The 27,755-nt window shown below is 35.9% G+C and overlaps 1 protein-coding gene across 1 annotated transcript; it reads right to left on the bottom strand.

The window, feature by feature from the left end:
• Positions 1 to 216: 216 nt before the first annotated feature.
• LOC150078280 (hemocyanin F chain-like) lies at positions 217 to 16,729 on the bottom strand. The gene is made up of 9 exons (XM_090385045.1): positions 16,493 to 16,729; positions 9,316 to 9,536; positions 7,024 to 7,229; positions 6,310 to 6,706; positions 5,942 to 6,070; positions 5,504 to 5,632; positions 3,698 to 3,884; positions 1,987 to 2,210; positions 217 to 417 (listed from the first exon to the last, which is right to left on the bottom strand). Exons 1-9 carry the CDS (start codon positions 16,686 to 16,688, stop codon positions 217 to 219), a joined length of 1,890 nt encoding a protein of 629 aa, XP_090241171.1. The 5' UTR covers positions 16,689 to 16,729.
• Positions 16,730 to 27,755: the final 11,026 nt, after the last annotated feature.

Raw genomic sequence — 27,755 nt, 5'->3', positions numbered from 1 at the left:
GAAAAGGATTGAAATAATAAAAACGAAATACTTCTGTTAAAGAATAAACAAGGACGTTTAACTAGATTATTTATTGACAGTATTTCTCAATAAAGGACACAATCACTCAATTATGAATTAATTTTGTGTTCACTGTTTAATTTTTATCCTTCAAATAAGAAGTACAGAGTTGATTGCCGTATTTTGCTCAAAAAACAAAACAAATCTCAAGCCGATTTAATGGTGGCGCTCTTCTCTGAATTGAATAACGATGTCAGTAAAGGCCATGTTACTAGTTCTGAACTGAGATGGGAACCGCTGATGGATGGTACGGTCGAAGGGGAAGCCCATGGAGCGTTTATCAGGATACTTCTCGTCCTTCACTCCACAGTAGCTGACGGCATCATTGCACGAAGTTTCTTTTCGAGCTTCACCAACCTGCAAGGAACGTACAGGAATAAATGCAGGTAGTTTTTTAATATCGCTCAGAAACTAGATCTTAATTTCAATAATAACTAAAAATATTTTTGTTACCATTCAAAGTTATTTATTTATTAGTAAATATGAGGGGGACGTCTAGAAAGTAGGACATACAAGTCTAGATATTGTCAGTTTATTGGTACTTGTCTCGTCTGTTGATTAGCGCTTGGCTATCGCCGCGAAGAAACTGTGGTCCTGTGACTATAACTAGGTATTTACTGCCTGTAAATCTTCTAGTGTAAATTGCTTTTCCGACAGACATGTCTTCAGTGATTCAAAGAGGTAGAAGTCTTGCGGGGGGGAGGAGGAGGAAAGGTGTATATTAAGCGGTGGATGTGCCACAACCTATCACCCCTAAAGCCTGAAACAGTTATGGGTTTGCACGACTGTTCGTATCGCTGTCATGGGGCAAGATCAAAATTTTTTGTAGTAGTTCTGGGTGTCTTTCGATAAACATTCCTCGGTTTCTGTGATGAATTCTGTTTGTGTGCATATCCTTGATATGCAAAACTTAGTTAATTCTTTGCGTTAAATCTTTGTCCACATTTATCATTGGCTTCGATATTTCTACTTACGTTACATGCATGTGAATACATAAAGTGGACGGCAGCTACATACTTTTTTGTCTATTATGGTATATACTTTTACTCTACTTCCTGCTATCAGTGAAAATTTACTACTAACCAAGGTTTCTTCACTTGTTACTCCTTTGGAGAGGTCTGGGTTTGAGTCCCGCCGATGGCCGGAGGAATTCCAAAAGATCTTTTCAACTGGAGTTATAGCTAGCCGATTTGGGAGTATGATTTTTAAACCCCCATAACATTCAAATCAACTTGTCACCAGGTGCTTGTACAGATATAATACACAATGGAGCAATGCCTGTCACTGATGTTTCTAGAAACGAACAAGAACTGAAATACTTTTTGGATATCTACTAATAAGATTTTAATAATATGGTATTGTAATAGCATGGTTATTTAATAATAAAATTATATATTTGAAATTGCATTGATTGATTTGATATAATACTGAATAATTTTAGTATTAGTATTAACAAGGCCAAGTGATTTAAGACTGGACTTTTTCTGCTTCAACCTGGAGAAAAAAAACAACCGAATATTCATACTATTTAAGACATAATAACAACTACGAGGAATAATAATTATTCGTTATTAAATAATTTAATCATTTAACACTTTTAATTACTTTTAACGTAGTATTAGTGTCACTAACTGACATTTTCGTACAAATACTATTGGAAGTGTGTTTTATGGCCTTTCTATTACTTTACCGAAATGCAATAAGGACTGCATTCTTTTTTGTAAATTTTTTTAAAAGTTTGAAGAGGAAATCTCTTAAAACATGAAATTAAAAAGATTTCTAATCAGCTAAAAAAGTTGAAGAGATTTAACGAGAAGAATTGTTATGGTGAACAGATTTCGAATTAATTTGAATTAATGCCTTAAAGCTGTGGGGCGTGTAATCTGCCCTCTGTAAACGATCCTATTACTTATCATTTTCGCTTACATCGTCCTTGTCAAAGTCTGTCACCATGACAAACAGCTGGAATTTCTTGCCACGAGATGTACCACGAGGAACCAACATATGATTAGGCCATCCACAACTGCAGAATTCGCTATTCCCTTCGCCCACTCCAATGCCAGATTCTAGTTCATCAAAGGTAGGTACATGGCTGATGGTTACGCTAGAATCCGCAGAAGAACGGGTGATGGTATTTTTGCCTGGCTGGACTGTAAAAAAAAAGAAAGTTGAAGTTAATATTCAATAAAATACTTAATTCGGCTAATTCACGTAGCAGCATATATCAAGATAAACAGTAGTCCGCCTTCAAATATGATGGTTTTAGTGTACGAGATAAAGTTAGAGTAAGATTAAGGAGATAGTTTTTTATTTATTTATTTTTTTTTATTTAGGTGTATCAGGTGCCACCGACGTTCGAAATGGTTGCCACCATTCTCTGTTACCGGTTCCATTAATTTCTATTCAGCATACAGGGCGTTTCGAGAAAGACAATTGTTAATTAAGCGATTTTGAGTCCAACTTGAATCCCATTCTCAAGTGTAGTACTGTGAGCGTTTCAAGTTTTTGAGTTCCTCTCTTATTTGCACTCTGTCACTATTTCACCGAACGTCGGTTGACAAATAGCAGAATACTTGATTCGATATTAAACTAATTGCTGGACCGATCGTGGCTGTGTACGAGACTGGCCGCTATTCCACCGGATTTCGCCCAGTTTACTGAGGAAGATACATGAAATACTTGATGTAGCAAAAAAATTGCAGACAAAGAAAGAGTTTTTTTGTATCTAATCATAAAAGCTGCTACTTACCTAACGGAAAATGTTTAAAGTATTAGAAAGGTAACAGTCTTTCGGAAACGCACAAAGTTGTTCACAGAGAATGGTGGCAACCATTTTGTCTAAAATGCAACCGAAAAATACTCTAATTATGCTGTGTAACAAAATTTATTGTTACATTCAGTTATTACCGTATAAATTAGACAAACAGGTTTAAGTTCGTAGTAATTCACCGAAGTAGCTGAAATGACATCGTTTTTATTACATCTCATATTGTGAACGCCTTCACAAGTTATTTCTAATAAGCAACACCGCCCCAGGAGAGACGACTAATGTCACTTATCCTCGGTGGATACCGCCACCAAGACGGCACCGTTTCGAAGTTTGTTGGCCTCTCATCGGTGGGCGAGTAGGTAACCCAGTGATACAATGAGTGACAACCCAGTTATGAAGTTTAACTGGGTTGTCACTCATTGTATTACTGGGGTACCTACCCGCCCACCGATGAGAGGCCAACGAGCGTCGAACCTGTGCCGTCTGGAGGAATCTGATAGCATTCTTCGTTACCGAGAACAGGTAACAACGGTCTTCCTTGCTGGGGAAGCATTGCCGATTTGAGGATTTTGAGTGAACTACTTGAGTGAATGAGTTTGAGGAGTACCTGCTCGTTTCCTTTTTTGTTTTGTTTACCTACTTTTGAACAATGTCCTCGGACCTGAAATGCTAATAGCTTATAATAGTAGAGAATTGAATGTTTGATAATTTAATATTTCGGAGCTAACTGTATATAAATTAATGAAAAATTATTAAATTAATATCAAAAATCAAAATAATAAAAATTAAGAAATTAAAATGGAAAATTGTAAATTTAAAAGAAAAGCGAAAAATTATATATAATAAATAAATTGAAAAATTACTCACGCTCAGCGAGGAACTTATCCATTTCAATATACAGATGGCGCTGCTCCTCAAGGATCATACGGTTACCCAGCTCGTCATATTTAGGGGCCATAAAGATTCTTACCGTTGCCTTCTTGATAGCACCAGTCTTATTCTGTACAACAATTGAATAATCGAACTTTTCGTGGTCAAGATACTGATACTTCACCTGCCAGAAAGAAAGAAGAGAGAATAGTTCCAGATGTATTACGCTGTCTCTACTTAGACTGTCTCTTTCTTAAGTATAAGATATGATCCAAAAATTCTCTAATTAATTATATATTAATTATATATTAATTATATATATAATTTATAATCTGGATGTTCATATATCCAGAGATGTATTACATCAATAGAACTCAACACTACGTGGGCTAAATACAATCTTTTGTAAACCACACACGGCATTTTTAGAAGAATTTTACGAGTATTTGCCAATCACGACTGAAAACCTTTGGCAAATGATAGTAAAATGCAGAAATATGACTGAATTCCTCTGCTAGTGTGTTTGACCCTCATCATAAACAGAAAATTTATTTTTATTTTAATCTTGCTCAACTAATATTTCACTCGATAATATCCAAAATTGATAACCTCATCACTCTGTCCCCCCTTCGTCCCAGAAGAAACCACAGAGGACAGCTCAGATTCACTAATATACAATGCCTAAGTATGATATTTCAAACGAACACAATCCACTGCCTACCTGGATTGTGAGATGTTTCGCACTAGCAAAAGCTACAAAGAAAAACATCCTACAGAATTAAAAACAAATGCCTTCAGTGATACAAGAAAGCAAATCACAGATCTGTAAATCGCATGAACATTGTGGAAGCTCAGATGTATCTCAAGAAAGACATTACTTGTTTGTGTCAAATTTTTGAATAACAGAGTAAAAATGTTAATAACTAATTAATTTTAACTCATCCCTCAAGCTAGTATGCTGCCCTGAGGGAAATTGTATTATTAAATTATACAGAACCTATTTAAGCAATTATATTACGAGTTTATCATGAAATGAATAAAAAAACTTCCATGGATATCTAACGCTAGATTTATTAATCGGTCCAGTTGAATAATGAAGATTATTCAAGATTTATTAATGAATCCAATTTATTAATGAAGCGAGTTGAATTTTGAAATAAATTGGCCCTAAACTGCCCACGTAGTAGTGTGGGCAGCTTAGGGCCAATTTATTTCAAACTGCACTCGGGTCTTTTCCCTCCATATGGGGGGAAACACCCGAGTTCAAATCCCATCAATGACGTGAGGAATTTCTATTTTTTTTTTTTTTTTTTTTTCACAGCGTGGTCAGTCTTAGGCGAGGTAGCTTAGTTCTTTCTTCCGGAAACTCGGGTTTTTCGTCCAGCAAACAGAAAATCGACCACAGAACACACAATTTACGTATATATTATATACGGCGCAATAGGGCCTAAAGTTGCTTATGAGCCTAAAACCCTACAACAACGAAGTCAACCTGTCCTGGAACCCTTCAGACAATGCTTGTGTCAGAAAAAAAAACCCAATCATGAGTTCACTGTTTGCTGAATCTACCAAAATCTGTTTATTCAACTTAACATAGTGCTTAAAGACAAAGATGGCCCAATGATCCATTGGGGATAAACAGTTTAAGCATTGAGTAACCCTGATAGCTTAACATTGATGAGAACAAGGATATTATGACACTGGCATACAGAAGTTTAGAGAACTTACAATATAATTAAATATCTAACTAGTTATCTTGATAATAACAAGCATTTTATAATTCTTTGTTAGTAAATCTCTTACCTTTACTGATCCCTTCAAATGAATGCCATTACATAATTCAAGTTCATCTTCCTTCATGGCTGTGTGAATGACGTTGGTCACTTTGGATTTTGTTGCGGTGCTAACAACATAGATACCAGGGAATTCTAACTGTAAGAGAGAGAGAAAGAAAGAAAGAAATGAAAGTGTGAAAAGTAAAATTGAACAGTTTAAGCGTATACTGAGGTGGATATATTTCAATAAACATTATAAAAGGAAATTTTCTTTCTTTATACTCCGGCACGACAACATATAGGTCAGAGGAGTTTGCAACTAGTTATTTGACAAGAATCACAGTTGAACCAAACGCGTATATTCTTACTTTGACCACTCAGCTATATTTTAAATCTATACAATAAATAAATAAAATGATTCGAAGCACGGAGGAGCAGTACAAGTATCTTTTAGATCGATACTTACATCTTTACGAGTATAAGAATGGAGTCGGCGTTTGTATTCCTGGAAAATATTGTCTAAGAAACGATGGTAACGATAGAATATAGGATCTCTGAGAGAGGTGGCAGTGTCATCCATTACTCCTGGTGCTTCCTGCATTAGGAAAAAAAAACTCGTGAACAAATTTCATTTTAGTTTTGTATCAAATATAAGAAGATATTCGATTCTGTGATTTTCAGTACAGAAAGGTATAAAACTTAAATGGGGATAATTTGATTACCATCAAGTTCTGTTAAGATTAAAATATATTAAATTATTTTAATTATAGCGCATTATTTAAAATAAAAATGGCAAAATAAAAAAAAAATGATCGTTATTTGAATTGCTCTTACCAGGAATTTGTCATCGGGATCGTGGATCTTGGCAATCACAACGTGACACTTGTTGTGCAGATTGCCGTAATATCTCCTGTTCTTGGACTCATAGCTAGATTCGATCAACGCACCAATAATATCAATGCCGTTTTCTTCATCCAGCTGTATTTCCTTGCCATTGTGGTCGATCACGTGGCCGGTATTGATGGCATTGAGAATTCTCTCCCTCCAGCGAACGAGATCAAGTATAGCTACATCTTTCAAATCGTGCATCCTCATACCTTCCGAACGAGATCCATAAGGTTTCCCGTTTACCAAGGACACTAGATGTGGAGAATATCCTTCGAGCTTTTCTGTGAAGTTTTGAAACGGCACTACTCTGTGTAGACCATTACACAGTCTCTCGCAGTCGTATCTGAAAGAAGCGGAGGAGTTTAATTATTACTTTTTGTTCATTATTTTAAATTAATTAATTTGTTTCATTCATCATTATGTTATAAGTTGAAGCCTTTCAGGCTGGAAGTGTTTCGTTTGAATCTAAAAAAAGGGAATCGGTTGAAGATACGATGTGCTTTGAATTAAACAGAAAATAAAAGAAAACCTTTCAGATCTTTGGGTAAAGAGGGATTTTATTTAAATGAAGAAAGTGTAGATAAGCGAATAGTATAACTGATGAATTAATACAATAAGAGTGTGTATCAGCTATGAAAAGAAGTAAGAAAGTTTCTATACCTGGCACACATCTGCTGGTGCATGTAAGCGAAAAGTTCTCCTTTCCTATCCTTGCTTTTTCCGAAGAAATCTGATCGCCAGCTGGACGGATAAATCAAATGCCAATGCCAATGATGAGCATTCGTTCCAATATCTTCTCGGAAGTAAGCCATTTTGTATTCTTCGTCCATAATGTTTCCAGTGTGCTCGCTGTCTACGTGGATGGTCTAGCAGTAATGAGAAAAGAAATAATTTCAATTTTGCTTCACAGCTTATAGGTGCTTAACTGAATAATTACGCGAAGGATTTTGGTTTTCGCTTGATTGCTCTTTCATTTACTCACTTGAGATCGGAAATAACCATGCATGTAACTTTAAAAGTCCATAGCTCTTTAATACTTGAGAATGAGAATATATAACATTTTCGATTCAGACTCCTCAAATTAAAAGTCTAATGAAGCTTGGATGTCTCTCAGCGAAGCACCCTTGTATATATGAATATTCACTGAATAATTTTTGTTATTGGAGTTGCAATATTAGAAATATTCCCTCCCCTTCCACGCACAAACAGCTTCTATTAACAATAGCCAAAAAAAATCTTAGAACTTATTGCATAAATAACATTATTAACAGTAGTCAAATTCTTCAAACGTATTGAACAAAAGTTGGCACCACTTTCTTTTGTTTTTTGTAATTCAAATATTACCAGTATTCCCACTTTAAAGGTTGTACGACGTTGTACGCAATACTGTAATGAAATAATGAATATGGGTGGTTATGGGATATTCTACATGTGCTACTTTTAGCAAAAGAATAAGATCGTGCCATTTTATTCCACCGCAAATAATTTTTAATGCCCTAAAAACGTCCCTCAAAATTATTACTTCTTAATAGCCATCAAAAATAGTAGTAGTAGTAGAGGCATGTGATGCAAAAAAGCAAGCTTATGTAGCATCAGCCAAAAAAAAAAAAAAAACATATCACACATCCATTCCCTATAAACGTTTGTTCAGTTCCTCTTTGAATTTATTTAAGCTATCAGCTTCCACAACGACAGATGGAAGTTTGTTCCTGAAAATCAACTACGCGCCCATCTTGAGAAAATCAACTAGCGCACATCTTGATTCAAATTGAGAAAAGACAGTTATTCTATAACTGTCTTTCCTCAATTTGAATTTATGTCCCCTCAGGTTCATAATCCGAGCAAGAGGAAGAATCCCATCAGAATTGAGCCTGCGCAACCCATTCAAGGCCTTATACACCTCAATCAGATCACCTCGCAGATGCCTGGAAGGGATAATCACCTTCTTTTCCCTAATAGCAAAATTCCTGATGTCATTGACAATACCCCGTGACCTGCTCTGTCAGCCTCTCTGCACTGCTCAGAAAATTTTATATCTGACTGCACAATTACTCCCAGGTCTTTCATTTTCTACCACCCTAAGTGTAGTACCACACAGTTGGTACTTTCTTCTGGGGTTACTTCTACCCATATGCAGTACTTTGCATTTGTCAAGGTTAAACTTCAGTTGCCACTTCTCGGCCCATCTACCTAACTTTTCTAGATCCTGTTGCAGTAGCACACTGCCATTACTGTCATCAACAACCCTGCCAACCTTTGTATCATCTACAAACTTCGACACTAAGTGATATACCTTCATCAATATCATCGATAAATATACAAAACAACAGTGGACCCAACACCGACCCTGGGGGGATCCACTAATAACATTAGTCTACGAAAAGCAGTGTCCATTAATTAGCACTCTGTCTTCTCCCACTCAACCATCCTTTTATCCATTGTAGCAACTTGTTCTTAATGCCATACTGCTCCAATTTGTACAGTAGTCTTTCATGCGCAACAGTGTTAAAAGCTTTCCTACAATCCAAGTACTGTATATGATATCAAAATATTTTTTTGCATCCATTTCCTTTGCAACCACATCATAGTATCCAATCAAAATTTTCAGACAAGATTTTCTCTTAACAAACGCGTGCTATGTCTGAATTATTACTGCAGTCTTGTCTAGATGATCTTAGACAATATCAACAAATTTTTAATTTCTAACTAGTTAACCCTTAACATTGCTCGAAACATTTCTATTTGATCATAGCGTGCAACTACAAACTCGCATTAGTAGCATGAATAACCCTACTCTGACAGAATAATACATTTGGAAGATTTCAATAGCTGTTTTGACATTACTAATGTTTAGAATTTTTTAAATATCGGAAAACACAAAGTTCTACTCAAAACAATAGCAAGGCTCTTAAGATGTATAAAAGTTTAAGTATTTAAATATAGGTAACTTACTTCTTGATTTTCTCTTTGGCGATCAACTGTCAAGGCCCTGGCGATAGTTTCGGAGGGGATAAACATGTCAGGAAAGATTTCTTGGATGGGAGGAACCCTGAGCCCTTTGCAGTCATCGCGATGGTGAACAGCTATAGCTACGGCATCGACAAATAACCCTTCGTTCACGATCTCACGGGCTTGTTTGCACAGGTGGATGAAATCATCGAAATCCCTGGCCTCTGTAAAATGGAAGAAAAAAAAAAGATTTATTTCTCTGAGGGTACTGCTTCTCAGATTCAGGAGAATAAAGATGAAAAAACGAAATTCGTTAATTAAAAAATACTTACAGAGATTTATATAAAGAAATATGCATAGCATATTTACATAACAAAATTAGTAATGTATTTATAAAGCACTGTTAATTAAATTTATAACTCGAAAATTATATAGACTATACCAGCGAATGGTGGTCTGCATTGTTATTAGTAAGACGGGTTTTTTAAGACAAAAGAAATTAAAAATGGCTAGTAAGTAGCTATAAGTATGGCATGTGTTATCTTATAAGCACTACTTGGATTCTCATATTCACCTCTGCGGATCAGAGTTTATTACAAAAGTAGTGAGATGTTGTTGCGGTTGTTTAAAACGCAAATGAGTGTAAGAGGATATCCTTATCTAAGATGGGCTCTTAATACTGTTAAGGTTTTGAAGAATATGGCTTCCTTACTCCCAAGCTCCTAAAAGCGGTCATGCACAGTTAGTTCAGACAATTAAAGCGAAAAGATCAACATGGAACCTAATTGCTATGTACAGTACTCGCCACGCTTATTCCGTTACAGGAATTCCCTGAAGTATTCGTAAAGCCTTGAGGTCAAATTTGCATAAATTTCCATATCAGATGTTTTAAAACCTCTCCATAAGTTTAAACTACGTGATTACCAAAGTCACTGTGATCGTGAATGATAGACGATTGACAAGGTTGTTCAAGGCAAGCATTGATTATACGCCATCCAGTGAGCAGATAAAGCTCACTTTTACCTAGATGGTTCTTTAATAATCAGAAATTGGTGCGCGCTAGGAAATAACCTCGACAAAATAATCACGAAATTAAAAAAAGAACCGCTCAGTTAAGGTAACCGCATGATGCATCTCTACATCAACCTTTATTATAGGGCCTTCATTCAATGCAAAAGTATTGTAATTAATGCAATAGGCTGTTTGGAAACATAACATGCACAATCAGTGGAGACCATTATCTAAGAATTTACGGATTCAGGTTATTCCTCATTAAGCAAACGATTCATCTTTGATGATAATATTCAAGAGGGATGTGCCACACATTACATCCAGAACGATATGGAGGCTTTTTTATAGGCAATATATGTTGAAGAACCCATTGTCTGTTGACATTTTCTGCACCCTTAGCTTGTCAGAATTTTCTTTTTTGATTTTTGGTTCAGAGATTTGCCAACTTCCATAGCAGATAAATATACGAGTATAAAAGGATAACAGGAGTAATTACAAACCTGTAGTTTAACTTCTGTTCCGGGGAAAATAATGGAGTCACTGGTTGAAGAAGCATTGAAAGATCATCTAGACAAGACTGCAGTAATAATTCAGACATAGCATGGGTTTGTTAAGGGAAAGTCTTGTCTGACAAATTTAATTGTCCAATTACAAAGGACTAGAGGCAAAAAATAATTTTTGCATCATATACTTCAATTTCAGGAAAGCTTTTGATGCTGTTGCACATGACAGACAACTGCGCAAAGTGGAGCATCATGGCATTAAGGGTAAATTGCTACAATGGATAAAAGGATGGTTGAGTGAGAGAAGACAGAGTGGTAATCAAAAGATGTTGCTCTTCGTGGACTGATATTATTAGTGGAGTCCACCAGGGTTCGGTGTTGGGCCTATTGTTGTTTTGTGTATTTATCAATGATATTGATTAAGATATATCAAGCCTAATGTCCAAGTTTGCAGATGATACAAAGGTTGGAAGGGTTGTTAATTACAGCATGCTCCTGCAACAGATCTAGAAAAGTTTCGCAGATGGGCTGAGAAGTGGCAAAGCAAGTTTAACATTGACAATATGAGTAGCAGTAACTCCAGAGAAACGTACATACGAACTGTGTGGTATTACACTCAGGGTGGTAGAGAATGAAAAAGACCTGGGAGTAATTGTGCAGTCAGATATGAAGTTTCTGAGAGTGCAGACAGGCTGCTAGAGTAGGTCATGTAATCTTGTCAATGATATACAGGAATTTTGCTAGTAGGCATAAGGAGGTGATTATCAATTTGTATAAAGCAATGGTTAGGTCCAGCCATGAGTACCTCGTACAGGTCTGGAGGCCTCTCATTTTAGGAAGGATGTAGAGTTGACAGAACGAGTACAAAGAACGGCAGCAAGATTGGTGAAACGAACGAAGGGGTTCTCTTACCAAGAAAGTCTTAAGTTCTGCAAATTTCAGCATCTGAAGACTAGGCACCTACGAGGTGATCTGATTGAGGTGTATAAGGCCTCCAATGGTTTGAGCATGTTCAATGCTGATAGGATCCTTCCTCTTGCTCAGATTGCGAACTTGAGGGGACATAATTTCAAATGGAGGAAAGACAGTTCTAGAATAGATGTCCGGAAATTTCCCTTTTGCCAATGGGTAGTTGATTGGTGGAACAAACTTTCATTTGTCGTAAGTTGATAGCTTAAATAAATGCAAGGAAGAACTGGACAAACTTTTAGAGCTAATGGATGGGTGAAACGGGATTTTTTTTTTTTTTTTTTTTTTTTTGCTGACGCTGTATAAGCTTGCTTTCTTGCCTCATATGCCTCTACTAATGCTAACTAAAAAGTCAGTCCATCCTGAGGTCATCAACAATTCAACATTGCAAAAAGCAGCTTCTGATACGACACTGGTCGGTAAAAAAAAACATTTTGTTTCATTCCCTGTTAAAATTCAGGGTGATTCTTGTAGACTTGACGTTGCTCAATTCAAATATAGCAACCATATTGCTGTAGCATTCACGAATTTTAAGAAGGAAGAAGGGATTAAAGTCAAAAACTAAGTTTCTAGTAAAAAAAGATTTTATGTATTTTAAGAAAATGTTACATACAGTACTAAACATTAAACAATATGTCTATGAACTTTATTCTATTTAAAAAAAATTATCTGATAACAAAACACTTTTCTTCGTTTTTTGCCTTTTACGAGATTCCAACAGTAGTCTGCCAATAAATTTGAACTCCATTTTTCCTGGTATTTTTTTTTTACATTTGAGAAATATCTTGGTGGAACCTGTCACCATGTTTATCGGAAACCGTTCCCAAGATTTCAGGACAAAAAGTCTAAATGGGAAGAAATGTAGGAAATGAAAGCTTTTAACGAGATGTTGCATCCCAACTCTCACGCTAAAATTAGCTCATCCACAATTTCACTGTAATTTTGTTTTTTCTTATTGCCTAAAAAAAAAAAGTTCCGGCAGATGTTTTCTAATGTCTTCCAGGCTCTTATTTCTGTAGTATTTAATTTTTTAGTGAATTACTCATCTTGGGACAGCAGTTTGATTTGAGGATCCATAAAAATTTCCTTGATTATCTTGGCCTCACTTATTCGAGGAAACTTTTGCCTCAAGCAGGAAAATCCTCCTTTTTGTCCATCGCTTTCACAAATATTTTTATCAATCCTAGCTTGATGTGCAATGGAGGTAAATAGATTTTTGACTTATCCACCAAACGAGGATGTACTACATTTCCTGGCCTGGTGTAGTTTCTGAACGGTCTGGCTTATTTATTATTATTTTTTTTTTTTACCGTGTAGTGGCAATCCTTTGTTCGGCTGTCCCACTCTCATAAAAAGCAACACTATTTAATATATCCACCTTGCCTTGCAACCCAGTCAGCAAAGCCATCTCTTTTAGATTGGCACAGATATTCTATTTGTATTCTTGATGACATTTTTTTTTTTTTTTTTGCAAAAGAATCTGTAGGTTCTCGTACGTTTTCTTTATGTGAACTGCATGGACCAATGATATAGTTGGTAGCTTATTTCCATTATGGAATAAAACTGCTTTTAAACTGACCTTGGATGAACCAATGAAACGCCTCCACTGCTCGGGAAAGTGCTACAGATGCAACTCTTTCAGTAATTTCTGGAAACAATGTTACAATAAACCAAAGCACCATCCATGGAACAATATGTCGTTATGTTAGATTGCCTCTTCCTATAAAAAGACACCTTGGAAACCTTTTCAAGAAGATTCTAATGCTGAAGTAGTGTTATTATTTTTATTGTAATAGGGTTTTAGGAGCATCCGGAACTAAGGCCATATTGCACCGTATATATTTTCTGTGAATTGCATGTGTTCTCTGTCGACTTTTCTGTGATTAGATGCGGCTTGCGGAATCAAGAGTTGAAAAGACTGGATCTGTACTCGTTCTGGGTTCTGCATCTTCTGGAGACTCCTTTTTCCAATCCTGAATCAGTAAAGTCCATAACTTTTTGATGATTTTGGTACTGGTATTATATTATCGTGAGTAACCGGATTTAGAGCAGAAAGTATATTGGGATACTGTACTTCAGGTTTGCATTTCCAAGAAAAAACATAAATATTGTTAGGGAAGGACTTTATTTGGGAAGGATTGGTTACTGTTTAAATTTTCCGATTATAGTAATTAATTGATTACTTAATTATAGCAATTAATTTTCACAGAAATATTGGTCATGCAAAATTAACAATCGTTTATCTGGTCTCGAGGTTCCTGCCATATCACCGGAACAGCAAAAGTCATCGATTTATCACTACCTCTAAGCCAGCCTGTTAATGTCCTTGAACATGAGCTACAGGAAATCTTTGGGGCCCACAGTCACGTATCTTTATATTCGACCTTACATCCAAAATACAGTTCATACGCTTTTCTGACAAGATGTGACAGTGGCTTCCGCTGCCATTTTAATACCACTTCTTCGCAAATGTAGCAAAAGCTATCAGGCTTTTGTTACATTCTGTAACTCTCTCGAAAGGTTTAGATCTTTCCAGAAACATCCCGACGTTTCATGCACAAGTAAAAATATTGTAGAACGTTTCGGAACATTCTCGAATGTTTTTGAAATAAATAAATAAAATTGATGGAAAAGATATTTGAACCAACTACAGGTCTTGGTTTTCGGTCATTAACCTATGATATTTGAAAACTGAGGGTGATGAGGCGAATGAAGACGAACTTTTTTTAAGTACATATCTGAGATTTTTAAACATATTTCTTACGAGAATCTGTCGAAATTATTTCAGGGATGAAATTGATGCCGACCAGAAATTTCGTTTGCTAGAGAATGGGGGAGGACATGTACAGAAATACTTGTTAATACATTTTACAAAAAGTTATAGATTTTATAAAGTGATAAAGCACAGTATTTAATAACACCAAAATTAGAGATCGAGTAGTAGATATGCTAGTAACAGAGTTTTCGCCTTATAATCGATAAATGTGAAATCACGGATTTGGGTAATAAATCATTGTACTAGTGTAGAAATGGAAAATTAGTTTGTAAATGTAAAATAAACAGACTTTTTTTTAACGAATGAATTAAGCGTATGAATTAAGCTGGGATGACTAACTTCATTAATCCGGGTCTGTATGATTTATTTTTTATTATTATTTCTCTCTCTGTTATCTACTGTTTTAAGGTTATTTTTATTCTGGGCATTAAAAATTATTGTTAATTCATTCGAGGTCTAAATTATCTCCTACAACGCAATATAAGATTACGCTGGATATATCTAGGCCTTAATCAACGGTTAGAGGAGAAATACATTGCTCTCAATTTTGACAAAAGCAATTTTGACTGCTGAGCGAAATGTGCCACACACCATTTTGTTGTTATAGAAAAACAAATTGCTTCAGTGATTTTTTTTTATAAAATGACCACAGTCACGTATAACTGTAGTATAGTTTAGCGTGATACTCGATGATTAAAAATCAACAACAACAAAAAAAGCATAATCTGTCATAAAATGATGTGAATGGTATAATAGCTCACATTCATGAAATGGGGAACATTAACATTACATAAGGCTCCCTTTCCTACGTTAGCAACACTCTGATCCCCTCCCCATTATAAAATAAAAATACTAAAATTCAAATCATGATTATTTATATAATATGATTTGAATTTGTTTTAATATTCGCGTAAAAGCTCCATACCAACTGGTAACATATCCTCGCAGTTTATCTGGCCCTTCCTCCTCCTAATTCTGAGCATTAAACAAATTGGTGTCAGTTGATTAAAGATGTAACAAATAACATTATAACTGCCTGCAGCGCAATTAAATTCAAAGCAAAAGCTTCAGGAATACAAGAGGCTGAAGACATCGCTTCAATTTAGAGGAGTTGGCAAAGCTTTGATCATTCTGTGGCAAATTTGGTTTGCTTTTTAGCTGCCTACGCAATGAAACAAAGGCCTCATTTCAATACGTAAGAGCGCATGTGGTATCACTAGACTTAACCCACATAACGAAGAATTATCAATCTAATTTAGAGAAAGGATGCATTGCACTTATTAGAGTAGAGAAGGAAGAAAACCCACTGCGCTTTCTCTTTCTCGTTGGAGGGCTTTTTTTTAGGAGCATCAGCGACTAAGGCCATATTATTCGGTGTGTATTTTGGACGAAAACCCCGAGTTTCCAGGAGAAGAAACCATGTTACCCTCGTCTGAGACCGACTAACTCAGCCACAATTTGAAAAAGGACCATAAAAATTCCTCACGTCATCGACGGGACTCGATCTTAGGTCTTTTCCACCCGGTGTGGGGAGGATAGCGATCCTACTACAACAAAAAGCTGTTTTTCTCCGTATATTAGTAATCTATACTGTACAAACAAGCTACGAAAAGTATTTAAACTAGAGTGTGTGTGTGTGTGTGTGTGTGTGTGTGTGTGTGTGTGTGTGTGTGTGTGTGTGTGTGTGTTCTCTACACGCATTCGGAAGCTAGTCATATGTTGCATATTGCTGCACTTGAAAATCATTTAAATATTTATGGTAAAAACCTATTTTATTTACAGTGCTAATCTTCAAATTGTCAAAATCAGTTCCATTTGGCAATTTATTGACTTCGTAACTAGCGGAAATTCTCAACAGTTCTTAAAGATTAGATTTAAGCCTGAATATCGATCGTATTTGAAATTAATAGTTGAAACTTACCCCATAGTGTTTCGTATAGTTCCTGAGCTTCTCGGACATGCTCTTCATTAAAGAAAGAGAACAAACAGCCACGTTCCAAGACACCAACATCCCTCAGACGGGAGTCACGTTCCAATACGGGCAGTCGGCTGCGGCTTAATGAGGTGAGGTTTTTGTAAAGATTTAGAATTTGCTTCTGTTTGTCCACCAGGCCCATGGTTAGTATTAGGCTTAACCGTCCACCTACTGAGGGACCGATGTCTTGATCTGAGAAACTCTAAGTGAATTTTGTGGCACCTGCCACTTTATATATCGCCATAGAACGGGTGAGGAATACTATTCGAAGAACTGTTTGTACCGAAAAGTTTTTTTTGTGCACCATTCTCGGAAACTTCTAGATTAATTATCATTCCAGAATAATGTTCTGTATGTCGAGGTTTTAAAATTTCCGAATGAAGCTATTTTTATGTTAGATAATAGCCACGCCTATTCCGGTAGGTATCTTAGTGTTTATTTTATTTTTTTTTATCAAAAAGAGACCATTGGTTGGTTTCTCCAAGTATCTCACTCTTCGTACAGACTCGAGCAAGTACGGTTGGTACTGTTCAATAATCCAGTTCAATCCAGTGCCTCACCTTTGGTGAGTACTGTTATAAGTTTGTGTTTAAATTTTTGTGTTCCCAAATGTAAATTAACTGTTTTGCTTATTGCATTTTAGTTCAACAATAAATAATTGTTATTTGACATTATGGTTCTGATTTTTATATCCATTTATAATTTTTTGATGATTTTTGGAAATTCCATGTCAAATTCACTCTACTAACGAAGTTTAAAATTCAGCAGGTCTAATACGTACAAACTGACTACTTACTTTTAATTTATGTCAATAAGTAAACGCAAAGTAATCAGCTTTAAAAATATATTTAAAAAGCGTTATTTTAATGTAACTCCAAAGGAATTAAATTTCATGGATTTGTAATGGTTTCATTATCTGAATCCATATACCTCTGTAAATATTACACATGAAGTCAATCCCCTGTCCCTTTCGTTAAAACTACCTGCTGATCTCTCGGCAGGTTATCCAACTTAAGTATATGGAAGACTTGTATCACGTTAACATGTATCATACTAATTGGAGTACGAAACAGGCAGGCTAGTAAATGTAATATCATAGACAACTGTTAACGAGTTTTTGCAATGGGAGCGAGACCAGCTAACATAGTACGATTCAGAGTTTTTGAAGGTAAGTAGGAGACACGAGTAAAGGTTGATGTGTTAACGATCACCATATTGGGACGGTTTGTCAGTGTACAAATATGTAATGGAATACAGAATGGGTACATAGAGGAAAACTTGGAGATGGCTTTGGTTGCAGAAACCTAAGTTGGAGCTCAGCCAATCAATACAACTGGGAAGATGGCACTAAAAAGCGTTGTTGATTATTACAAATTGATGAAAGAAATTGCAGACCAGCAATCTTTCTATATTCGTAACTATTTTATTGTAATTATTGTATGCAGAAAGCAAAAGTTGTATTTATTTTTTCGTCCATCACATAGAGTATTTTTATAAAGCCATTTAATTTTATACAATGTTTACATACATGTGCACATATGTACGGTTATACATTTTCACTTTTATACCTCTGGAGAAAGGTATAAAAGTATATATTCTCTCTTTCCTTAAGAAAGAATTCGGAAGGAACAGTTTGTTTCTTATTTTTCCGAGGATATATAAATCCAGCAACGTTGCTGGACTAATATGTAGCTTAGGAACTGTCCACCAACAAAACGATAAGCAGTTCCTAAGTGTAATTCATAAATTTATTGATACTTCCACGGCATGCTGGAACGGTGTTCTCCTTTATAACAACATTATTCTATTCGTATAGTTCATTAAATGCATGTAAAAGAAACATTAACATTTTAAGCTTCTTTAAAATGTTTGGTATACTAAGCTGATGTTTTTTGTGTGAATTGGACAGCAGAAGAGAGGTGAGCTCGGTTGAATTGTTGGTATTTGGGAGTATCAGCGACTTATTGCATTATGTATTATGTCTTTACATTATGCATTATGTCTGTACAAATGTGTGTTCACTGCCGATTTTCAAGGTGTGCCGGCTGAAAAATTAAGAATAACTCACGGGATAAACCCCTAATTTCTCTGCCTGAAATTGGCTAACCACAGCCCTGATTGAAGAGACCCTAGAAATTCTAGTCATTGACGAGATTTGAATCCAGACCACTCCAAATGAGACGATACCAGTATACCGTCATGGTGGACATATGAGCATAGGAAAAAGAAGAGGAAGCAGTAGCTACTAAACACTATCTAGCATGTGGTTCTAAAATGATTATTCGTGAACAGTTAGTTTTTCCAATCAAATGCTGTAATTCCAAAACCACGTAAAACTGGGCTCGATGAAGAAGTTTATAAAAGGAATGAGTAAGAAGGGTAACTGCTCCCAGTACATTTGCAGAAACATCGGGGCAATACGTGATAAAAAATCTTCACAATGTGAGATCGATGAACTAAGCATGGAACGTAGTTTTCTCATTGCTACATATAGAATGAGGCTATACTGTACTTGTAAAATAATAGTTATGAAAACAATTTTTTGTCGATTTGCAATAAAGTGTTGTTTATTACAAGAGACTTGACTAAGAATAGGAATATTTATTACACCAAAAGACAGGAATCACTACTGGGTGCGCTTTACTTAGTCAATGGATCATGAAGAGTACTTTTAAACGAAGCGATTACCAATTTAACACTTGTTATGGGGTATACGGTATTGATGGCGGACGTGAAATGTTTTTAATGAATGAAAAATACTTCCCATCCTCTAATAGAGGTTGATTATATTGAATTCAGCTCAATATAAACAACTTTTACATATCACGACCAATTTCTTTTATTACTGGGTTCAATTAATATTTTTGTGGCAAGTAATTTAAACGATTTGGAGCGGTATCCTATTCTGACGCTCGAAAATCTATTCTATTTGTGCTTATGAGATTAATCCAGACCAGTGAATTCGGAGTTATCCCTGAACTTGTACCTTTTAACTGCATCTTTAAGTAGCCGGAACTTGCAATAATCAGAAGGAGCAAGATAAGAACTGTACGGCCGTTGTGGTAGAGTCTCGGAAATTTCTGTTTTAGTGCATTTCAATATTGACCTTCGTTGTCTTCGGCAAATTACTCCAGAAATCTTTCTGCCACACTTTTGCATTGCAGTAGCTTGCCATGCTCAATGGCATGAACTGTCCCCTAAATAATATTTAGTTTGCCACATATTCATTAAAAGCGATACACTAGCTCTTCAATACGTTCAACTACGTTGGGTACTATTGCTTTGATTAGTCTGTCAGAATGGATCCATCAGGATATTGCTGATGCACAATATCTAACAATATTGCGCACCTTCACACTTCCTCAATAACTGAATGTCATTCCGGCTCTGAAACTGCCAAGAAAGTGTGACTGAAGTGAAAAATAAAAGGATGTGTAGTTAAACTGCAATCGTAATCCACATTATTTCTAACATAACTCAAGGAATCTTACATTTGTAGTCGTTCTACTTTAAAACTAATTACCACGGAATCTGGTAACTCTACTAAGACAACGACACAACCTGTACACAACACACGTTAGAAAAACTCAGTGCAAACACAAGTACAAAATTCAATAGGTTAAGTTTTATTATATTCCAGTTTGTTCACTGCAATAATTTCATTTCATAAAATGAGTTGGAGAAATAACAGCTGATGAATAAAAGTAAGTTGATTAAAAAGATCATCGTTGCTGTAACTATATTATATGGGGTCTTTCATTGTAAATTTTATTACTTTTGCTGTTAAATACGCCTTTATTTTTATATTCACAACAGAAAAGAAAAATGAACAATCCCGAATGAATGAAAAACAAAATAAGAAGGAAAACCATTAATAAGAAAAATTAAAATACAAAGTATAATAACATCCTCTTAAGAACAAATGAAAAGGGTGGAGTCCAAGACAAGAATTTTATAATGATATATTTTTGCAGGTGTGTTTTTTGAAATGTACGTACTGTAACGGAAACAAAACATTGAATAATCCCAAAAGTGTTTTGTCAGAAGAAAACGTGATTACAAAACTCTGAATTGGGCCAACAATTTCAAGCATCTTGGACATAACAGCCAACATGTGGCAAATAGAATGCAAGTCAAGACGGAGATTCATTTCCAGATCGTAAAAGTAAATTGTGTGCTTTCTTGGCTATCACCATGAGCAGAATAAGTGAAAAGTTGGACACAGATTGCAAATTTGTTTTTCGTTAGTCATTCCCCGTATCACTGCAAGAACACAGACCAGGAAATATGCAAAACGGCCACATTCACACTTGTCCACGTGGTCGGTTTGCCACAGGGGGCTACTCTCTCCGCATGAGAAGATTGGATAATTCTCTTAATTTGAGGAGGCTTTAGAAATTTCATACCTATTAGAAATTTTGTTCAAGGTTTAGGCCTAAATGGTTGTCAAATGAACTAATGAGACTCATGGCAGAGAAGAAAAATGCATGGGATGCTTATAAATTATCAGGCGACACAGAAGCCCATGGCAGATATAAGCTAGTCTGTAATCAAGTCACAAAGGAGGTTAGGCAGGCGAAGGCAGATTACGAGAAATCCTTGGCAAAAGATGCTAAGAAAAACAGCAAAGAGTTTTTTACTTATGTAAACTCTAAAAGGAGATGAATCAGATTGGTCTACTTGATATCGATGGTTCGACTGTTGTTGATCCTGCTCAGATAGCAAACAAACTGAATGAGTATTTTGCATCTACATTCACACATGAGCAGTTATTAAAGTTTGAAAATAGCAGAAGGTTATCAAATTGTAGCAGGGTGCTTAATGAATTTGCAACAACTCAGAGCAAAGTGGAGGAGAAATTATCGAAGTTAAACATAAGAAAGGCACCTGGGACGGATGAGATCTATCCAGTTATATTAAAGGAATCGGCAAAGGAGGTAAGCAAACCCTTAGCTATAATTATGAGAGCATCCTTGGACTCAGGAGAGATCCCCACGGACTGGAGATATTCAAATGTATCTACAGTTCATAAAGGGCGATCGAAGGGTGACACGAGTAATTACAGACCAGTTAGTTTAACTTCTGTTCCGGGTAAAATAATGGAGTCACTGGTTAAAGATGCATTGCAGGATCATCTAGACAAGACTGCAGCAGTAATTCAGACACAGCATGGGTTTGTTTAGGGAAAGTTTTATCTGACAAATTTTAATGGATATTATGATGTGGTTACAACGGAACTGGATGCAAAAAATAATGTTGATATCATACACTTGGACTTCAGGAAAGCTTTTGACACTGTTGCGCATGGAAGACTACTGTACAAATTGGAGCAGAATGGTATTAAGGGTAAGTTGCTACAATGAATAAAAGGATGGTTGAGTGGGAGAACACAGAGGGTGGTAATCAATGGGCGCTGCTTTTCGTGGAATAATGTTATTAGTGGAGTCCCACAGGTTTCAGTGTTGGGTTCACTGTTGTTTTGTATATTTACCAATGATATTGATGAAGGTATATCAGGCTTAATGTCGAAGTTTGCAGATGATACAAAGTTGGCATGGTTGTTAATGATAGTAAGGAAAGAATACTACTGCAACAGGATATAGAAAATTTGGGAAGATGGGCTGAGAAGTGGCAACTGAAGTTTAACCTGGACAAATGCAAAGTACTGCATATGGATAGAAGTAACTCCAGAGGAACGTACCAACTATGTATTACTACACTTGGGGTGGTAGAAAACGAAAAAGACCTGGGAGTAATTGTGCAGTCAGATATGAAGTTTCCTGAGAAATGCAGACAAGCTACCAGAGCAGGTCATGGGGTTTTGTCAATGATATACAGGAATTTTGCTAGCAGGGAAAAGGAGGTGATTGTCCCTCTGTATAAGGCAATGGTCAGGCCACGCCTTGAGTACTGCGTACAGTTCTGGAGGCCTCAATTTAGGAAGGATGTAGATTTGCTTGAGCGTGTACAAAGAAGGGCAATAGGATTGGTGAGGGGAATGAAGGATCCTCTTACCAAGAGAGGCTTAGATTCTGAAAATTGTAGCGGCTGGAGACTAGGCATCTCCGATGTGATCTGATTGACGCGTATAAGCCCTTGAATGCGTTGAGCACGCTGAATTCTGATGGGATCCTTCCCCTTGTTGCTCAGATTTCAAACCTAAGAGGGCATAAATTCAAATTGAGGAAAGACAGTTCTAGAGTAGATGTGCGGAAATTTGTCTTTAGCCAGCGGGCGGTTAATTGCTGGAACAATCTTCCATCTGCCGTTGTGGAAGATGACAGATCAAAAAAATAAAGGAGAAACTGGAGAAACATTTAGACGGAATGGATGTGTGAATTTTTTTTTTTTTTGGCTAATGCTACATAAGCTCATACGTTTGCTTTCTTGCATCACATGCCACTATGACTATTTCCTCCAGTCTAAAACAGGATTCGAATCTACGCTTCCACAACAATCCTTTCACATTGGGTGGAAAATCCTGTTTCAATCCTCAGTGTGAAAGAATTTTTATGGACAGTTTCAGAACTTGGCCGAGTTAGTGTTTATCGTGCGACCGTTGCATGGTTTAATCTCCCCTAAACTCAGGTGTTTTTTTATTTATTTATTTTTATTTTTTTATTTTTCAGAAAACAGGCCAACGAAGAATACGCGCAATTACAGACAATGTATTGACACTTCAGAGCCTTATAAAATAGAAGAAAAAAATTTTTTTTCCTTGTGCGATGTTATTCTCCAGTTTCATGAATGACAATATTATTCGAACATAATTCGAGAGAGTGAGAGTTGTGTTGAATTACTAATTTTCTAAAGTAGCAACAATTCTTCAAAAACTGTCTACAAGTTCGGGACTTCATAGATTGGGTGTTTGTTTCATTAATAAAAATTATAAATAGTAAATTATGAATATAAGTTGTATTTACCAAAACTTTTATTTGGTAAATATGGAAAGAATCGGTAATTATTATACAATTTTAATTATTATAATTTTTTTGATGTGTCGCTGGTGTCCTGTTCATATGGTTGATATTTATAGTGTACGCTTTATTTAACCTCATAAGAGCGTTCAGGCTAAATTTAATTAAGCTTTTATGGAGTAGTGTGGTACTACACTTAAGGTGGTAGAAAATGAAAAAGACCTGGGAGTAATTGTGCAGTCAGATATGAAGATTTCTGAGCAATGCAGACAGGCTGCCAGGGCAGGTCATGGGGTTTTGTCAATGATATATAGGAATTTTGCTAGCAGGGAGAAGGAGGTGATTGTCCCTCTGTATAAGGCAATGGTCAGGCCACACCTTGAGTACTGCGTACAGGTCTGGAGGCCTCAATTTAGGAAGGATGTAGATTTGTTTGAGCGTGTACAAAGAAGGGCAACAGGATTGGTGAGGGGAATGAAAGGATCCTCTTACCAAGAGAGGCTTAAGTTGTGTAAATTGCAGCGGCTGGAGACTAGGCATCTGCGGGGTGATCTGATTGAAGTGTATAAGGCCTTGAATGGGTTGAGCACGCTGAATTCTGATGGGATCCTTCCACTTTTTCAGATTACGAACCTAAGGGGGCATAAATTCAAATGTAGATGTAGAATAGATGTGCGGAAATTTGCCTTTAGCCAGCGGGCGGTTAATTGCTGGAACAAACTTCCATCTATCGTTGTGGAAGTTGATAGGTTAAATAAATTTAAGGAGGAACTGGACAAACATTTAGAGGGAATTGTTTTGTAATTTTTTTTTTTTTTTTTGTTGGCTGATGCTGCATAAGCTCATACACTTCCTTTCTTGCATAAAATGCCACTACTACTACTATTGCTTCACGTTATTTTGTTTCCCAAATTAAAACCAGTGGTAAAGGTGTAAAAATCGTTTCCTGTTTTGAAACAGCGCCTAAGCTAATCCATTCCTCTGTAGCAACGATGCATAGGTAAGATTCTCTTTTGGAAGTTTAACCATAAATTTTAAGTATTTAGTAAGTTACACATATCATTTTCCTTCCATAATATTGTTAGGCGTATGTGTGGAATTAGCGAAGGCCTTGTTTAATGGTTGCTTTGCTATTGCTTAACGATATCTGAAATAAGCCTTAGTGATATTTAACTGATATTAGGCTAGTTCTGTTTTAAGTAAATAGCTCGGTATGAATACACAGAAAATTTTAGTCAATCACACTCAGTGTCTCTCTTCTTAGGATTTATATTTATTTCTTTGAATATCATTATTCTCTATAAATGGAGCCGCAGATCTGTATTTTCTGTGACTTTCTATCGTTGTCTTTCTATCCCGCAGATCTTTATTTTCTGTGACTTTCAAGACGAATGTCTATATTATAGCATCTGTTCGCACTTCTGCTGTTTTACCTGCATTCCTGCCAATCTCAAGCTATCTATAAGAGCCTGTAACCATTGGAAGTGTAGAAACTGCCTCCCCATATCTAAATCTTCCAATTTTCGTTCATCCAGTACCGATATCACTTCGAATGCCAATTCTAAAAGAGGTTTAGTCAGTCACTTAGATGATGTGAGACTTGTGTTGGATGAACTTAATTCCATCAGAAAACGTTGTGACGCTGTCAATACTGCATCCAGCAGTTTCAAAGCTTGCAAGATCAACTATAAAAAACATCATCTGAAATGCTATCTGTAGAGCACAGTAAATCTTTATTATCTAGCCTTTTCGAACGGAAAATTGCTAACTTCTTGTTAGCAATGAATAGCTTATTGCAAAAAGTAGAAACCCTATTTTAAAGGTACAGAACGGGTTCTAATCGCGCTTTTCCGATAAATATAAGTACCGATAACGATTTTCTGATAGCGAAAATGTTTCCAAATAGAAAATTCATGTAATACGAAAATGTGCAAGCATTTTGAATCTGGTTCCAAACCAAGCACCATGAAACGTCTTAACTCGGGTTCTTGTATCCTCTACAATCAGTCCAAGTAGTGCAACATCCTTTTTATTTTTAGCAAAAGAAGTGTCAAATTCAATTTTATTTTAGGTGAAGTAGGTAAATTAGTTAGCGATTTTGGCCATTGAGGGAATAACCATATTGTTGTAAACATGGATTTGATAGAAGCCGTTACCAAGCATAATTTTTTGTGAGTTAAAATGAAGCTGAAAGCATTACTCATTGTGTGTTATTTTTAGTAAAAGTCTGATCCTGGGGACCAGCTTCCCGACACTCATTTTTTTTTTATTGAAAACAAATTTTGTGATAAGCTCCCCAAAATAGAACATTGTTGACCGGAAATTAAGGTATAAACTGATGTAGGAGGAAACGGATGTGCGTAATATTCTTTAATACATCAATAAAGGATTTGGGGCTGGTGATTTCTACAATTAACAAGAAACGTAATTCAACTCAGTGTGAAATAATCCAAATAAAACTCGATATTTATTTATTTATATTAAAAAAATCACGTATACCAGGTGGTGTCCACTGTTATAATAATGCATGAGATCCGCAATACAAAATTAGATGCAATAATTGGTGCAGTTAATTGAAAAAAAAAGTTGTAAATAATTGTACTTTTTATAATTTTTTAACTGTTATATAATTCTAAAAGTGTTTTTTTGTGCAGCAATTATACACATTTAACAATTTTTTTGCATTTTGCAGAACAAATTTTGTGATAAGTTCCCCAAAATAGAACATTGTTGACCGGAAATAGAATAGATCATAGATAGAATGTCCACATTATTTTTACAAAAAAAAAATAATGCCAATAACGTTTGAGGTCAACTCTCTTTTATGCTCTCGTTTCTGCCTGTTTATAATCTCATCTCTCTGCCACCCGTAATTTTTATTTCTGTTTCAATTTAAGGATTATTTTCGGTTTCAAGTTATCTAGCTACGATAGTCACAATCCATTGTCCAGATTTCATATTCTTTAAATTGTAAGTTATTTAGTTATTTATCTTTTCTTCTCTGCAATTAATTCTCTCTGAAGACATTTTCATGACAAAATTTTTGATTTTTGTTCCATCAGGAGAATTTTATCTAGGGATATACGGCACTTTATTTCACATTTTTCTTTCTTTTTTTTCTAGACAGGTACTTCTTGGTTCAGGTTGTCATAGCACCACAAATTGTTAATCATTTTATAGTTTGGACGAGATGATATCCCGTTTGACAAAAGTTCTGCTTTATATTTTTTGAGAATATATGAGGTAGTATCAATTTTACGAAAATGGCCACATAACAACGTTACCGATAATGAATTTTATCAGTTAAATGGTGACAGAGTTCTGCTGCGATAGATTTGTCTCGACATAAGACATTATAAAGATCTTGACCGTAGATCAAGCCTACTAAATACGATGATGTTCTTGTCCATTTACCTTGTAAACTTCTCTAATCCTATGTGGCCTTCCCGGAGTATAAATAGAAAATTGTCTTACCGATAGAAAATAGGCTGTCTGTTCAAGAGTATCTGGTCAAAAATAAAATTTATTGTGGCTACTTACTCTTGATCTTTCTCTCTGCAACCTCTTGCTTCCAAAGATATAACTGGAGTACAAAGGACAGAGGAAATTTTGCTGAATTTCAAAAACATTAATGATGTTTGGGAAATTCAGAAAAATTTGCAGTAACAGCAGCAAAAGTTCGAACAATGGAACGATTTTCCTCGCATATATTTTTGATTCAGTTTGGCACTCACATGAGTGCTCGTCTCTTTAGTTCGTAGAATATTCCATTTGTAAATTCAAGTTAATTTATACATTTGTGCACTCTTAGAATGTGCTTTGCTTGCAGAGACGAAAAAGCGGTCTCAGCAAGCATATCTACCGAAATAGATTGTCTACAACTATTCAGCAGAGAAAAATCATCTTCACAATGAAAATTTTTGTCGTTATCTCCGAGCCAAACATTTGGGAGCAGTGTTCATGGCGGGTGACACTTGGACTTCGATCAAAACCTGCACGTATCTTCCGCATCCGCATATTCGATGTCTTCGATTTTCTCTTGACATCCCCTGCCAGTTCATGGTACCGTCAGCATTGTTATTATCACCTGCAATTCCTTGTGCTGGTTGGTGATACTGCAGAGGTCTAGCTCTTTGTGTTGGCAGTTCTGTCCTGGCAGTTACTTGTGATTCAAGCTTTCCTCAACGGAGTACCTGATTCTTACAGACTCTGGGATGTAGATTCTTGACGACGTCGTGAGGATTTCCTTGTTTAGATGTCAGTGATGAATACTTATATTGTAGAACTGTCCG

This window comes from Mastigoproctus giganteus, chromosome 11, assembly GCF_048544385.1.
Source record: "Mastigoproctus giganteus isolate SK-2022 chromosome 11, ASM4854438v1, whole genome shotgun sequence".
Classification (NCBI taxonomy): Eukaryota; Metazoa; Arthropoda; class Arachnida; order Uropygi; family Thelyphonidae; genus Mastigoproctus; species Mastigoproctus giganteus.
This window is presented reverse-complemented; position numbering and strand designations above follow the sequence as displayed.

Bases quoted from the DNA above. Each gene is read 5' to 3' on its own strand.
- LOC150078280 (XM_090385045.1), bottom strand. From the start codon at position 16,688: ATGGGCCTGGTGGACAAACAGAAGCAAATTCTAAATCTTTACAAAAAC. The intron at 9,537-16,492 runs GTAAGTTTCAAC...TCCATTTTACAG, and splicing joins ACTATACGAAACACTATGGG to AGGCCAGGGATTTCGATGAT. The intron at 5,633-5,941 runs GTAAGTATCGAT...TCTCTCTTACAG, and splicing joins ATTCTTATACTCGTAAAGAT to TTAGAATTCCCTGGTATCTA.